The sequence below is a fragment of the Brassica napus genome, chromosome A6 (genome assembly GCF_020379485.1).
Source record: "Brassica napus cultivar Da-Ae chromosome A6, Da-Ae, whole genome shotgun sequence".
Lineage (NCBI taxonomy): Eukaryota > Viridiplantae > Streptophyta > Magnoliopsida > Brassicales > Brassicaceae > Brassica > Brassica napus.
In genome coordinates this window covers 20,851,043-20,868,202 of record NC_063439.1, presented here as the reverse complement: position 1 = coordinate 20,868,202, position 17,160 = coordinate 20,851,043, and the positions used below count along the sequence as shown (strand labels likewise).

Here is a 17,160-nt window from a genome sequence, read left to right as displayed (position 1 = left end):
TAAAACAGAAGTCATGACTTCTTTTCATGTGTGATTTTTTTAGTTTGGACCATTCCTAGAAAATATCATATTTAACATAAGTTCATTATTATATCTTTTAATATCTTTATCTTTTTATTTGAAATACAAATGAATATATTTAAAATATTCTAACAAAATCTTTTTAAAATCTTCTTAGAATCTTTTTAAATTTACTTTCAAAAATTAGTTAGTTTTAATTTAAATTATCATAAAATATAATAAGAAATTAAAATTGAATATAGTTTTGGTTTATAAACGATAATTTAAATAAAATGAAATTAATTAATTTCACAAATACATTTACTAATAATTTTTAAATATTTTGTTAGAAATAAATATTTATTTTAATTTTATTTTTTTTCAAATTTGTTTTCTAATAAAATAAAAATCATGACTTTTTGATGAATGATATTTTTATTTGGACCATCATTTAAATTTTATATTAAATGTGTATCACTAATGCTAATATACATAATATTTTTAACTACTTTAATCATAATATCTTTTATATCTTTTAATTTAAAAAAAATAAAAATAAAATTCTAACAAATCTCTTGAAAAAGATTATAATCAATACTATTAAAAGGGAAGGAGTCCTAAAAATCTACTTATACAAGGTTGTTGCACCTATTTATTTTTTAGTCCAATCTATTATATACAACTAAATATTATTAACTATCCCCTATTATATAGCAACCAAATAATATCTTCTAACATTTAAATAAATCTCACCCAAGATCACGACTATCAATTTAACATATATATATATATATATATATATATATATATATTTGATATAAACGGCACCAAAATTTCAATACGTAGGGGTCATTGTCATATATACCATCATCCTCCATTAGATCAAAATTTTCTTACGAGATCAACTTTTGAAATATAAATGAGACATGTCCTATTAAACATTATTGATCAAACCTGGAGAGTATTTTTCACCCAAAATTTTATAAAACGAATCAATGAATTTGCTAGGTCTGGGGTTTTTGGACCTAAGTAGGTATTTAGAAAAACATTATTTGGGTTCAGATCGGTTTCGTTTGGATATGAATGGTTTCGACTCCATAATTCAAATACCTATTAAATATATGTTATTTTTTGTATGTAACAGGTATGGATCCGTTCAGATATTTAGGACTCAAATAAAACTCGATAAACATAAATATACTCGAAACACAAAAAAATATCCAAAATCTAAACAAATACCTGAAAATCAGAAAATACTCAAAAAACCTAAAATTGTACTTGAAATCTGACCCGAGGAACCAAAAAATACCCAAAATTTTATCTGAATACCCAAATATATTTTTTAAATTATACTCAAAATCCAAAACTATAACCGGAAATTCAAACCAAAACTCAAAAATATATGTATACCAAAAAAATATCCAAAATACACAAATATATATAATTTACACAAATATTTTGGGTACTTTGGCTCCCAAACGGGTTTCGGGTAAGTCTCAGACGCGAACAGAGACCTATATTTCCAAAAAAAATACGTATTTTTCTCTGGATCCGACGCAAACCGAACCAGAATTTTCGAGTTGATTTTGGTTTGGTTTTTCGGGGTCCATGTAAAATACCCATGCGTAAGAGAGAATTACATAAGATTTATAATGAATTCCAAATAAAGTAATTCATGAATTATATAATATTTTTAAAAATTATTTCTTTTATATAAATTCGACTTTGTAACATAGTAATATAACACAATCACACAATACTAATTCATATCAAAATTTATTATAACAAAAGAACCCGCGCTTTCAAGCGCGGGTCAAAATCTAGTAAGATCTTAATTGTCATAAATTGAATATAAATATTTTCAACTAATTTTGCAATTAGTAATGAAATGTTACTAAAAGAATAAGATTTTATCTTATTTTATCAATTTTATAATAATATCTATCATTTTAAAATAAAAATGTTATATTGAACAAAATATGATAAAATTATTTTAAATTGATAAGTTAACATATTTTATTTTCATTAATATAAAATATTTATGCTAAAAATATAATATGTTGGTAGAACGGGTTAATATTAGTAAACAATATAATACATGTATAAAAATTTAACTTATCTTAAACTTTTTAATATACAGTAATTTATTATATAAAATTAATAAACATTACTTAAAAATATTGCGATTTGAATTACGGATCATGATTATAACAAATTAAATACAAAATTGTTTTCATATATGTTGTTTCATGCATTAAAAAAATTAGTTTAGTAATCAAACGCAAATTCAATAAGACAAATATATAATAAGCAACATATATATGTGATGATTTTAATTAACAGCATGAAAACTATAAAATTATTATATTTGACATAATTATACAAACATTTAAATATGTGAGTAACATTAAAAATATATTATAATTATGTAAAACAAATATCTATATATATAAATGTGAAAATATATACCCGCACGGTTGTGCGGGTAGAAATCTAGTCTTCTCTATTAAAAGAGAAGTATCATTTTTATCTACTACAAAATAGTCATACTAGAAGTCTAGGTCCATATATTCAAATAATTTTGTTGTTGTTTGCATTAGTTTATTTAGTGTATAACATTTCTAAATAATTATAAGGATGTTAATAACAAATCTATTTTAACTATAAATTTAAATTTTAGTTTTAGGAATAACAGAATCTGTTGAGAAAAAATCTAACAAAATCTTCTTAAAATTTTAAATATTCTTTTAATTAATGCACTGATTAATTTTGCAATTAGTAGTATAATATTATTATAAATTAATTCTAATTAAATTTTTATCATAAACAAAATAATGATTTTTTTTGCTAATTTTATAAATTTTATAAGTATCTTCTACATTATACTAAAATAGAAGTAATTAATGAATTACATATTAAAATTATGTTTTTTTCAAACATATTAAAATTATGTTGAATTGGTAAACCAATATATTTTGAAAATATACTTTCATTAAGATAAATAAATAAAATATCATTCACCGTTTAAAGTGATTAAAATATCATTCACCTTTTAAAATAATTAATATTCATAAATTATGTAATAATTTTTACAAAAATAAAATTGTTAACATATGTTAAATTTTAATATTTAGAACTATATGTTATCTTTTTAGTTCTTTTTTAAATGACAGCAATATATAATTATAAATTATTATATACAAAATAATAAAAAAATTTATATTTATAAACGTGCGTGTTAAAATCTAGTACATCTTATATTACATTCAGAGAAGTTGAAGGGTTTACTGTTATATTAAATAGTTTCGGGCCAAAAAGACTGTAATATTTTACTGTAGTCTAGCTGTTTTTACCTGATTTCTCCTTCATAACGTCATAGGTTCGAACTTTCATCCTACCCATATTTATAATGTTTTTAACATATTAATTATTGGCCTTAAATATTTTAGGTTTGAGGTCCATCAATCTTCAACCTTGGCCCTGACGACATTATATTCATATTAAGAAGGTTTCTTTTATTGTGCCTTAAATTAAATATCTTTGCTTGTTAGTTCTTAAAACCAAGTCCGCTTGTTGAGTACACTTGACTACTTGAGTCATGCGATCACAACTTAGAGGAACTATCAACGGTTGGATTTTATAACAAGAAATAACTAATTCTAGACATTATTTTAGAAGTGGTTTATAACATATATCTATTATTAAAAAAGAAGTTTCCATTAAAAAATACCCCTTAGTTTTTAAAGTTAACTAGATCTTGATCCGCACCTCCGTGCGGGTGTTGGATTTAACTTGCGTTCAATGTAAATATATAAACCATTGATTTTATAAAATGTCCATTTATATTTTTATGTTTTGTAAAATATATTTAGAGTAGAATATATTATATTATAATATAGATGTTTGATAATAATTTTTAATCTTTACATAATATTATATTTATAATTTTATAACTTGATGCAATTTGATATAATTATAATATTCATATATTAACCTATTGATTTTTTTTGTTTATTTATTTAAAAATGATTTAATTTTTACAGTAGGTTTTTATGAATTATTATTAATTTTATGATATTTGATTTTCTTGAAAATTGTATTGAAGTAGATTAATATATACTATATATTACAGTTTGTGTTTTTATTTTCAGCAAAAAGAAATAACAATTCATTGTAATTAATTTAATATTTTTTATTTTAAGTGAAGTGGCAAATTTGTAAATAAGAAAGAAATACAATGGCTAAATGTGTAAAAAAAAATATTTAATCTGCTATCCGTGTTTTCAAACAATTTTCATTTAATATGCTATCCAAGTTTCCAAACGACAAAATCTGTAAATGAGAAAAGAAATACAATGACAAAATATGTAAATAAAAAAATATTTAATCTGCTATCATTGTTTCCAGACAACTTTCATTTAATCTACTATCTAAGTTTTCAAACAGTACCAAAATGTACTTCAGTTTTAATAATATAGACTAGAACCTGACCCACGCGCCAGAGCGGATATGAATTTTTGATTTTTGGTTATTTTTTAACTAAATGATGTATTTGTAATATTTGATGTATTATATTTATCAAATAAATAATTTCTTTGGCGTCTTAAACTATCTATTTATGACGAATATTCGATATCATATAAAAAATTGAACAAATAGACATAATATTAGAATTGTAGACGATATATAAAAACAATGGTTATTAATGTAAAATATGAAGAAATATTATATTATGACTTAATACGGCATAAAATATTATAAATTAGTTATACATGTTTAAAGAAAATACAATGATTTTTAAACTTCTATGAAAAATTTAACATATAAAAAAGGGCGATGAATTATTCATCAAATTGTAAATAATTTCATAATTTTATTAATAATAAATTATTTATAGTCTTTGTTTTGTGTCAAGATAATTATTAAATGATATGTTAAAGGTCATATTATGAAAGCCCATGTTGTAACCGTTTTTTTCCGGGAAGTGTAACGAAAAAAGTTGTCTTTAACTCTTTGTTTTGTTTAAGTTCTGTGTCGGTAAAAGTTAAAAAAATCTTTTTTTTATCAATGTTCAATTTGAAGCTTGTTATGCGAAAATCATACGAAAATATAGGCAATTGGTTGGAATCGCTATATCTTTATATTCTTGCAAATTTTAAATTTATTGCAAGTGTATAACAAAAAAACAGTGAACTCATTATGGATTCAAATATTAATAAGAGAAATTGGGCTGTATAGCCATCAAACAAATTATAATTCATTCTACGACTAAATACCATAATACACCAATACACCATGCATCTTTTATATAATAATACTACTATGCCCTCTTACACAACTGGTAAAACATGTAAACAAAAAACCTAAATTAATAATACTTACCTAACATACCTACATCGTTGCCTTTGGAGAATCACATACTGAGTTGGTTCTTCCCTATTTTTGATCCACAGTGTAACCTCAAAAACCATTTATGGAATAGCTTTGCCTACGAGATGCCTATCTGCAACGGCTCGCTTGGCTACTGAGGGGAAGCTTTGCGCATCTGAAATTTATGGAGTTGCCGACAACGTAAACGGCACCACCGCGAGGTTTGTCAACTCTTCCTTCAATCGTCTTGATCTCTTCGGTTTATGAGACTGTTACATGTACTATTCCCACGGATGATGTCAGTTATACATATCTTTCTTGTTGTGAATGTTCTTAAGTTGATCGGAGAAGATAAACAATTTTTGTAACATTGTATTCTATACTATTTTATGTGTATTGAATAAAAATGTAAAACAATATGTATTATGAATGTTTTATTCATGTTATGTAATGTGAAATAGTATGTTACTATACTTATTTATCATGTATCGTTCCATTGGATGATTAAAAAAAATGTTATTTTGTTCACCAATATATACTATACTATGTATTTTGTTCTATTTTATTTTGGTTTAGGGTTTTTATTTGAGTTTAAGGTTTAGCGATTAAGATTTAGGGTTTAGTATCTGTAAGATATGGTTGAGGTTTGATAGTGACCCTATCGTGTATCTTTCCATTTGACGATTAATAAAGAGTTCTATTTTGTTCACCAATATGTATTATATTATGTAATTTGCTCCATTCTATTTGGGTTTTAGGTTTGGGTTTATGGTTTAGTGATTAGAATTTAAGGTTTAGTATTTTGAAGGTAAGGATTGAGATTTGGGTTGTGGTAAGATTGAGATTTGGATATGTTTAGTATTTATGAGTTGTAGGTGGAGTTATAATCCTATACTACTTCGTTGATAAGGAATAAAATACTCATGCATATGTATGTGGTCAATAAAAGTATACGTGAATGGTTCCTCTTTTTTAGGGACAATGAGGTGGATATACAAAACGCAGACCCATTATAGAATAGTGGGAAAGAAGTGACAATGGAGGCTCAAAGCTTACCTCAAACGAAATGAAGAGACGAAATTACCTTTTTTCTCAGACCCACCCACTGACTGAGCTAAGTCCACTGACATACGCAGCTGGGTCCACTGATACACGCAGCTGGGTCCACTGACACACGCAGCTGGGTCCACTGACACACACAACAGAATCAACAGTTGTTTTGACAGCTTTTTCTTTACAACTTTTTTAAAGGTGATCACATTTTTTTGAACACTCAACTTTTTTTCTTATTCAATACTTTAGTATTTATTAATATATTAATGTATGACTTATTTTGATTATTATACTTTATACAATTATATATAAATGTGAAAATGTATTTGTATATAGAGTTATGATCAAAACAATATGCTATATAATATTAAAATATATGTATCGCTACATACTTTGTTAGACGTCAATAACACATATGGTACAAAATATATGCAATGCTACATCGTTAGTTAGCCGTTAATAACAAATAATGTAAGAATCTAACAAATCGTGTGCCTGGTAATAAATATTGTAACAACTAACAAATCAATTACCCAAAAGAATGTATCATCTAACAAGACACTTCTTAGCAGGTAACAAATTGTGTACCTGGTAATAAATAATGTAACAACTAACAAATCATTTACCCAAAACAATGTATCATCTAACAAGTCATGTATCCAAATCATGTAACATCTACCAAACGATGTAACAATTACATGTTTTGTTTAGCCGTTATAGAATAGTATTCATGACCGTTATAGAAACATAGTCATGAGTTTGAAATTCTTCAGTTTTTCTTTTGATATTAAATTATTACCAAGTCATCTTCTTAAACACGAACAATTTTATTTTAGAACATTCACAAGAAAAAGAAAAGAAAATTATTAAGATTGAAAAAGCAATTATCATGATTTATAAAAAAAACAAATTGATTATAAAATACAGAAAATCAATGGAAGAAAAGATAGAGAGTTGGAGAAAGTTGAGTTTACGAGAGGAAACAGAAAGCTAGAGTGAAGGAGAAGAGAAGAGAAAAGTAGAAAACTGAAAAATCATTAAAAAAAATATATAAATCAAAAGACATCTCTTGGTAACTGCATTGTCAAGTCTAGGGAAGGTTTTTTTCAGCAAGTGGCAGTGACTCTGATACATCTCCCTGTAGACCTGTGCATAGAGGAGTAGGGGCAATTATAGAAAGGAAAAATCTTGTTTATGAGATATGGTAGATGTTTAATAAGGGGGTCCAAAATGATTAGAAACACATATTATCTCCTTTTTTTATTTGGAAGAGTTTTGAAGTGCTCTTGACCTTATATTCTATTGGCCACGTTATTTACTCCAACACAATTACCTGATACCTACAAAGAAAAAAGACATAACCGGACATTTTATGGCATAAATGTCAGAAATTACATTATTTCAAAATCAATGACATTCACCTAATTTGTATTCAAAACATGGCTAATTCACAAATAAGCCCTTAATAAATTATTATGTAGATATTAATAGTATTATTTAAAAAGAAAATAAACGAAGATCTGAATCTTGTTAGATTTGTTACTTTAAATATTTAAATAATTTCGATGACAAAAATGTATTACAATAATTTTCAGTATTTATGATGGATAATTTAGTCAATTCACATATTAGAAAATGTAGTTTTCAAAAATAAAAATAAATAATGATATAGTTTTCAAATTAAAAACTCATATAAATGTATTAAATCTCAGTCATCCTATATTTTTATATAAACCTAGAAAAATAAACCACAGTCTTCCTATATTTTATATATATAAACCTAGAAAAATAAACTGAATCAGACCCAATCGGAACCAGATTTTTTGGATAATATAATCAGTTCCTAGTTTTATTATCCATACTTAACTGAAATCGAAGAATACAATATGAAACTTTAATTTGAGGATAAAAATATAACTTTAAAAACAAGTAGATTTTGTATTCCTTTATTCATATACATCAGACATACATGAGCCAGCACACAACGAATCTTATAAGATGCATATCATGCATTCCACAGCAGTCAACAAACAACAGAAGCTTACTTTAGAAACAGCACGCGCTTACAAACAACGACACAAACACAACACACAGTTTTCTTTTGCTTTCATTTATTTCCTTTGCTTACCAAACCAAGACTTTGTTTGTTCACAAGGCATCTTGATAGCCTTTCCCGTAATATCATCTTTCCTTTGCTTACCAAACCAGGACTTTTCTTGATCACAAGCCATCTTCCAAGCCTCTCTACCAGTAATCTCATCCACCCACATACGTACTCTAGGTCGATTTTCCAACAATCCTTTTGTTGGAGTTTCCAAAAGGTATTGTATATTGGGTAAGTGGTGAAGATCAACCAAAGTAAAGGTATTACAAGCCAAGAATCTAGATTCTCCGAGTCGTTTTTCATAGACATTTAGAACCTGCTCTAGTCCAGCCTCGTTTTCTTTGACTACCGTGTGGTCAGTCTCTAGACCGTCGAGAGGTTTAATGACTTGCTCCCAAGTGAGTCTTGATGCAAATGGATCGAACTGGTGAGCTTCGATTTCCATCCACATTGTTAGTGTTGCCAGTGTCTCCTCGCTTTCTAAACTCAGAAGCTGCGTGCCTCTTGCGCTATGAAGATATGCGATCGATGTATTGTGTGATGGCTCGAGACTCTGCAAGGAGAAAGTTGAAATTGAAGTTAGCCTAAAAATAGACTAAATAATAATATAGCAAACGATTATCAGGATGTTGCTTAGTTTAGTACGTAATTTAAATTTAATTACCAAACAGCTTAACGTTTTCATCTTCAAAAACTGGAACTTGACCAAATGGCTGCATCAATAACAGCATTGTTAAAACTTGAATCCTGTTACAAGTAATCAATCTCTCGGTGAGTGTCCAGGATTCAGAAGCTACTAAGACATGGACTTTGCACAGGATGAAAAAAATATATAATGCAATGTATATAACATACAAAAATTTGATTGCTTATACTTATGATTGATTCAAAAACTTTGCAATACTTGGTAATGGACCAGAATTTACTACTTAGATATAGATCATAAAATTAAGAAATTGATGTACCGGACAAACGAAATTGAATATAGATAGTATTGGCTCAGATTAATTTTTTTCCCTATCCGAGTCAAGATGATGCCATTCTATTCATTTAGAATTTTGTTCCCCTCTCACTGACAGAAAAATATAATGGCAAAACTAACATATTAAAGTTGGACCAATCTCGTCGAAGACTATTATGGCCAAACTAACATATTAAAATTGGCTTCGTTATTGTCTGAAAAATATTAAAACAAGACATGTTCTTGGGTTCACTCCCTAGGGTGAACATTTAAGTTCACCAACCAATAAAATTTTGTTATTTCATATTCGATATCTTTTAAAAAAAAACAAAAAATTGTAAAATTATATTATATTTTTAAATAAAAAGGTAAAAAAATAAATAAAAAACAATAATAATTACAAAAAAAAAGAATTTAAAAAAAATATATTTTTAACATCGTCAGCAGAACACTAAACCCTAAATCCAAACCTTAAACCTTTGGGTAAACCCTAAACCCTTGGATAAATTATGAAATCTAAATCAAAAACACTCAAGGGTTTTTAGATTTAGTGTTTTAGTGTTTAGTGTTTTTGATTTAGAGTTTAAGATTTATCTAAGAATTTAGGATTTACCCAAATGTTTAGGGTTTATCCAAAAGTTTTAGGGTTTAATGATTTTTCTGACAACGTTAAAAATATTTTTGAAATTTTTTTTTTTTATAACTACTATTATTTTTTATTTATTTATTTTATCTTTTATTTTTAAAACATAATATAATTTGACAATATTGTGTTTTCTTTTCAAAAAAATATCAAATATGAAATAACAAAATTCTATTGGTTGGTGAACCTAAGAATAACTCTTAAAACAAAACTAACATGTTAGCGTGGTCACATTAATGCCCAAATATTTATATTTTGTTTTTGGAAACGAATACTACTAAATCACATATAAATTTGCATATCAAGCCAAAAGGATATAGACAAATCATAAATTTAAGGATTGATTTATGAGTAATTATTCTTATTTCCCAAAATTTTATACTTTGACAAAGTATGTATTGAATATACGGTATATTTAATACTAGTAAATAATGAGTTGCCATAAACCAATTCCACAAAATTTGTAACTCACTTGTATTGTGGATCTAAAAACTAAAGTGGTCAAATATGATCTGGTTTATGAATGAGTTTTATAGTTTAATATGTTACTCAAATATAAAACCGGACCAGTTTAACATAATGGTTTGTGAATTTCAAAGAACTTTAAAGAACTGCACTGAACATAATAGTTTGTGAACTTTATAGGCACATAGTGAAAAACAAATCATTAAACTGATTCTTGTACAACTCATATGTTTATCTAAAGCATTTTTCCTATTTGCCTGAACATACGTAACTAATTTTATTTTAAGTTTGTAAAATCTCCTTGTGTAGAAAGAACTGTATTGAAATTGTGCACGTGAATAATGACCAATATTATGCTACATGATTAGTTTCGTTCGTTAGTGCTACATGGCGACTATAAACTCACTGATATTGTGCTACAGTGGTGGAACTTGAGTACGAATTATATGGTTGAGATTGACCAAACATAATATTATGAAATACACTAACTTTAACATATAAAGGATAATCATTTTTATAAGATAATGTTTTAAATCAAACTGTAAGATAAATGTTTACAAACGTTGTCGACGGTTTATAATTTAATGTAATGTTATTTAATTTCTCTAGAGAAAAAACTTAGACTAAGGTTTATCCAAATCTATACTATATTAAAAGGGGTATATGAGCTCCATACAGCATGTCCACGTAGGACAATTAAATCGACCAATCACGTTGAAGCGTTTAGCCACGTCAGATGGGCTGTGACCAATCAAAACATTTAATTAATACACGTTGGATCTCCTACACTACGCTATTGATTTCGTATGGGTTTCGATGTGGTTCCGCTGGGCTTTTGTTCTTTAACAGTGGGCTTTGATATCATATAGCTACAATCTATCGGTATAATTTAAAAAAAAAAACAACCTAGCCGGTGAACACCAGGATCTACGCCTCTCTTCTCTAGCTCTTCATCTTCTTTGTTTGTTCTCTATCGTTTCAGATTTCTATGAATCTCCGTTTCAGAGTTTTGATAACACATTCAATTCACTTCTTATACCTTATCTTCATGAGATCTTCTCCTTCACCTCCCTTTGTTTTCCATCTTATATAACCCCTTTATTGATACTTACATCAAACCTGCGCAAGGACGTTCTTAGGCAAACTGGAGGCTTGGAAGAAAGCGACAGCCTCAGCACCACTGATACGACCATCTCCATCCAAATCTGCTCTCCTGAAATACGTATCGAACAGATCCTGGCTCCCCGTCGGCCTCGGCGCCGCCATTTGATCCGGAAGACAGTGTCCCACAACAAGATGCGTGGAAAAGCCCTAACACATAAGGCTGGCCGACTCCAATAGTTAGATCACCGCATCGCATGGGGGTTCGATTGGAAGGAAGGAGAAATGAGATCGGTGGCGGTGAAGATAGCGACGTTTACGAGAGGCGGAGAGGATGATGATTCTCCCGACAGAGAAACAATCCAATTTCCCGGGGATTTGAGATGGAAACCGGTACAGCCCTTTATTGATACTTACATCAAACCACATCGTAGAACCTCTATACAATAATATCAAGCTATGGGCCATGGAATCGATTCATACCTCCGGCAAGTCTCCTGTAGCCTTATAATTTTTTGTTATAGAATTTTCAATCCTGATGGTAAATTGATTTATCTTCTGTCGACCGTCTTAACTGGTTCGAGGTTCCATTTCTACAGGATTCTGTCACATTTTGACGTTGTGGTCCATAGAAGAGTTCGAGATAAGTTTTGCAAAGCTGTCACCTTTTAAAATTAAGTAGTGAATCTGACAGTGTTGTAATTTTCTTACTTGCTTCAACTCTACTCTGATTCTATTGAAAACCATTTCATATACAGATTCTCTTCGCACCAACAACAGAGAAATGGTTGTCGCTAGACCTGGGTATGTGTTCTTTCTTAGCTCTTGAAAGTTTACTTCAACAAGCATATTTTATCTTAACGATCCATAAATGGTGTAGCAAATAAAAGTCTTAGATCAGTTGGTGAGACAAATCTTATCTTATTTTACGATCATGCTGACCCAACTAGAACAAGAGATTCAATGGGCCAGAATACAAGTAAAAAGTCTACCTGTCTTTTCGTATAAGTATGTACCTATATAATTATTTATTTCACCAAATGTCTTAAAGTAACTATTTTGATTACTGATGGTTATATAGTTTGGGCGTATTCATTGGAGGGTTATATAGGATGAGATCAACAGCAAGGTTGATTGGGATGTCTCTTAGAGGAGGAGATCAACAGTAAGGTGGACTACCCATTTGTCCCGGCAACATCAGCTCTGGTACGTAACAGTTTCATTTATATGACTGAAAAAACCGTAGATTCCGAAAACTGAAAATTTGTGAACAAATGAGGTGGCTGGAGGAACAACAGAGGCTGTTTACCAAACTAAGTGTGGCGACCCAAGAGCAAAACACCTGGCCGAGAACGAGCTTACGATGTTTGTTGATGTGTGTGGAGAGGAATATAGTTCAAGGCAACTTCAGAGCAATAACGTTTACCCGAATTAGATGATTCTTTTCGCTTTACAAATTTTTCATTTAGTTTTCAGTAGCTAATCGCACATTTAATTTTCAAAGCTCTGTGCTAATGTTGTTGTTGATGTGTATGTTGATCATTTGGACAGGACCAAACTACTTTAAGATTGATATGTATATGCACACGTTAAATTACATAACGAGAATATTTCAGGGATAGGATCAAGAATGAGATTCCTTCATCTTTGTTTAACTATTTAAAATTTGGAATAAATCTCTCAAAATATTGGTTGGTGTGTCTTTCGTTTGTAGAGTGTAGTTGAAGTAATATTTTTGTTCTTTATAACACACTCAATCACCAAAAGAACTTTATATCAAATATTGTATTGTGTTAGGGTAAAGAATATTCATTTCATGAATTACCAATATGTTACACTTTAAAAAACAAACAATGATGAGATTCCAGATCTTATTCACTACAAAGAACACATAAAAGAGAAAAGAATTGATCAACTAATCACCAGGGGAGCAAAGAGACAAAACCAAAGCAGAGAACATGTTCACGTATTTGTTTTAAGGAAGCAAAAGGAAAAAAATACACCTCTTTTTTTGTAAACCAATGTAACAAAACCAATGTAACCAGATTTACTCTATAAATATCGTTAAGCAGTGACTATGAGAGACGAGGGAAAGCAAGCAAGTTTTAGGTGAATAATTGTTTCTATATATTTTTGAATTATGTGAAAGATTTCTATTGTCAAATGGCATCTGATATTGCAACTAAAAATGTTTTTATTTATTCTCAAATCTAACACTACAACATTTTGTAAAGAAGCCAAGCATTCATATTGCTAAGTATATTCTATAGACGAAGGACCCTCTATCTTGGACAACATCTCCTATGTTCAAAGTCAAGTTAAATAGTGTTTGTAGAATTCATAACCAAATAAAATTGTGGGACACAACCAAACCGAGAACACAACTGCGTAGCACAAAATATAGAACTACAATTTTAAGATGAAATATTAAAAACATAATAACACATAAACACTAGAAAAAAACAAAAAGAAAAAAATATATATATATCCACAATTAGCTTCTAAGCAATTATTTTCTTCTCTAACTGCTCATCTAAAATATAATATAATTACCCGAAAAATAAAATTCATCAGACCCAATCTGATATATGCACATATTAAAAATTACATCATCACCTCCATCTAGATCAATAAATCACACAAACTTCAAAACATCACATAATAAACCTATTAAAAATAAGACACAACAAAAGAAATCAGTTTGTTTATAGCCTTAAGGACTATAAGAGAATGAAAAAAAGAAAGATTAAAAAAATTGGTGACAACGAAACACATGAATAGGAAAGTTTTGAACATGGGTCAATCATAACATCCAAGTTCTTCTGATAAAGCAATGGGAAGAACAAACAAAAGGGTAAACACACACCAAATAAAATGAATAATATTTTCACCAAATACATAGCCAATAGATTCGTCACTTTACAGTTATTGTCAATAAGATCATCAGTTAACTCCTAATTCATAAACCTAACAAACCCTTATCATAATTAACAATGTAGGAGTAGCAAACCAAACCAATAACAATGTTTATCAAATCAACAATTACATAGTATAGTACTTATTTTAAGATTTATAGTATTTGCATGTTTTAACTGTATGTGGACATTAATTGCAAAAAAAAAAAAACAAGAACGAACATTTTGAAAAAATCATAATATATTTATCATTTGATTCAATTTTTCCACCACTAATTGGTGAATATTAAAAAAAAAATGCAAAGGATTGAGGAAATTGCAAGACTCAAAAAAAGACCAACATACATAAATGTTGAAGGAATGAGCAGTTTATGAAGTATCAAATTTTATAGTTCTTCCAAATGACAAGAAATACCGACTAACACGTCATCCTTATTTCATTCAGATCAATTGAATGATATAAATATTTCCAATTAAGGAAAATGTAGCAGAAATACCTTCTAGAGAAATTTAGGGTTCGAACTTATGGTTATTTCCTAAATTTAATTAGCTGCTAACAACATACCTATATATTTGGTTTAGCTTATTTAAATTTAAAATACAAATTTTATCATAAACCTACAAGTATATGTTATAGGTCAAATATACATAATGCAGGGTATATATCTTCAAAATCCATAGAAAAACGGAGGTTGTTATTGATTTAGTTCTGAATAGGTACACACTAAAACAACAAATAATATATATATATATTTAATTAAATATATAATTCTCCAAAATTTATTCAAGTGATACACAATAAAAATTAAGATACTTATGCATAACATTATGAAACAGACTCCTAAAGAAGATAATCGAATTAATAATCACTGGTAATGAACCAAATTAATTGTGAATTTAAATTATATAAACTGTTTTTTTTTTCAGAAAAACTTAGAGACTGTTTTACAGTTATTACTTATTAATAAAAGTTTATAAACACTTCAAGATTAGCATTAAACAAATGTTGATGTCAACTTTTAAGGATTTTTTGGTGACATTTTTAGTATTGCTCCAAAGTGGGCAGCAGTCATCAAACATCATTGTAAGTGTCATCATCTATTCATCTCATATAGATTCTAAATACCACAAAGAATTTCTAATACCATAATTTAGAACTCAATTGTAAATAAAAAGTGAAAGCACACTGATTTCAAGCAAAAATATAAATCTATAAATATCTACTATGTTAGAATTGTGATTAGAATAGTGATGTGGTGTGTTCTTAGATTGGCATGTGTAATACATGGTTTATTTCTTTAGCAACCAGATGGATTTTACTTATGATTAATAATTTGTTTTCATGATAACCCAATACATAAAATAAAATATATTTGGATCATTTTGCTCAAAAAATATATTTGGATCATAATTTAGAATTAACTATTCTTTGTTCATTTCACATTTGCTCATCTTTCCCTATGTATTTTTAGATAGTACAAATGATAAATTATCAGTTTTACTCATTTTTAATTATATATATGGTTTATATTTTTTTCAAGGGATGTAATATTTACGCATTATATATATTAAATATATTGATATTTGTCTGACCCCGGGCGTAGCCCGGGCAAAATCTCTAGTTCTTTATAAAGATGCTAAGTAAGCACTGAGAAAAAGTTTAGAGATGACACATCGGTAAATTTATTTCGTAATTAATATAAAATTGAGGTTATATCTTTTTTAAAGATTCTCAGATAATATATAGGAAATATCGTCAATTTAATAAATGTATGTAGGTTGTTCACCACGAAGTCTTTCTGTAAACATGGTCAAATAGGAGGACCATTAATAACTAGATGAAATTGTGGAACATGAGAGTGTAGTACATCAAGTTAACACAGACGAGAATTTGACCTTGGTGTGTAAATCCCACTCTGAAGCTACTAAGAATCTTTTGTTTTCTTGGCGATAAGAATACTTACGTTGAGAGAGAGGAAAGATTCACTTTTGTGTTCACCAGATTTCAAGTCAACAGTAATGGGCTCATATAAGAGCCCTTTCTCAAGGAGGACAGCTAGAACACGCCTTGTGTTGGTGGAGAAAGGATGGCCATGAACCTTGTAACCTTCTCACATTAATTAGTGTTAAAGTTATAGAATAATCGAAGAAACGAAATTCAGAAATGAGAAATCATGCATCATCTTATATTATTATTACTTGAAGTCAATCAAAATTACCAAAAACAGAATTAACATCTGAAGTAGGACCTATATATCTCTTACCGATCTTTTTTACTTCTGCCTCACGCTTCCAACTTGGCATTAGCTTGGACACCAACCTCCTGTAGTCCATCGAGAGACGATTTGTATATCTCATTGATTAGCCAGTGATATTTATACCTCAAAAATATACTGTAATATCTTTATATATAAAATACAGTTTCCTCTCTTCTTAGGCATGCCACATGGGATGCCAGCTAGATAAGTCGTTGCCTCAAAGCACGACACGTGGCACTTTGTTTCGAAACACATCGTTTCATTAAACGGGAAATTGTATGGGCTTTGGC

At 28.6% G+C, this 17,160-nt stretch overlaps 1 protein-coding gene and 1 long non-coding RNA gene across 2 annotated transcripts; one reads left to right on the top strand and one right to left on the bottom strand.

Moving 5' to 3' along the window:
* Window positions 1-8,337: 8,337 nt before the first annotated feature.
* LOC106352024 (glutathione S-transferase F4) lies at window positions 8,338-17,019 on the bottom strand. The gene is given in 5 exon segments (XM_022687631.2): window positions 8,338-9,056; window positions 9,058-9,080; window positions 9,192-9,240; window positions 16,577-16,719; window positions 16,877-17,019. Coding segments are annotated over 5 exon segments (831 nt in total). The 5' UTR covers window positions 16,971-17,019; the 3' UTR covers window positions 8,338-8,534.
* LOC125575872 lies at window positions 10,745-14,150 on the top strand. The gene is made up of 2 exons (XR_007314418.1): window positions 10,745-12,903; window positions 12,977-14,150. It is a non-coding gene; the product is annotated as an uncharacterized LOC125575872 (long non-coding RNA).
* Window positions 17,020-17,160: the final 141 nt, after the last annotated feature.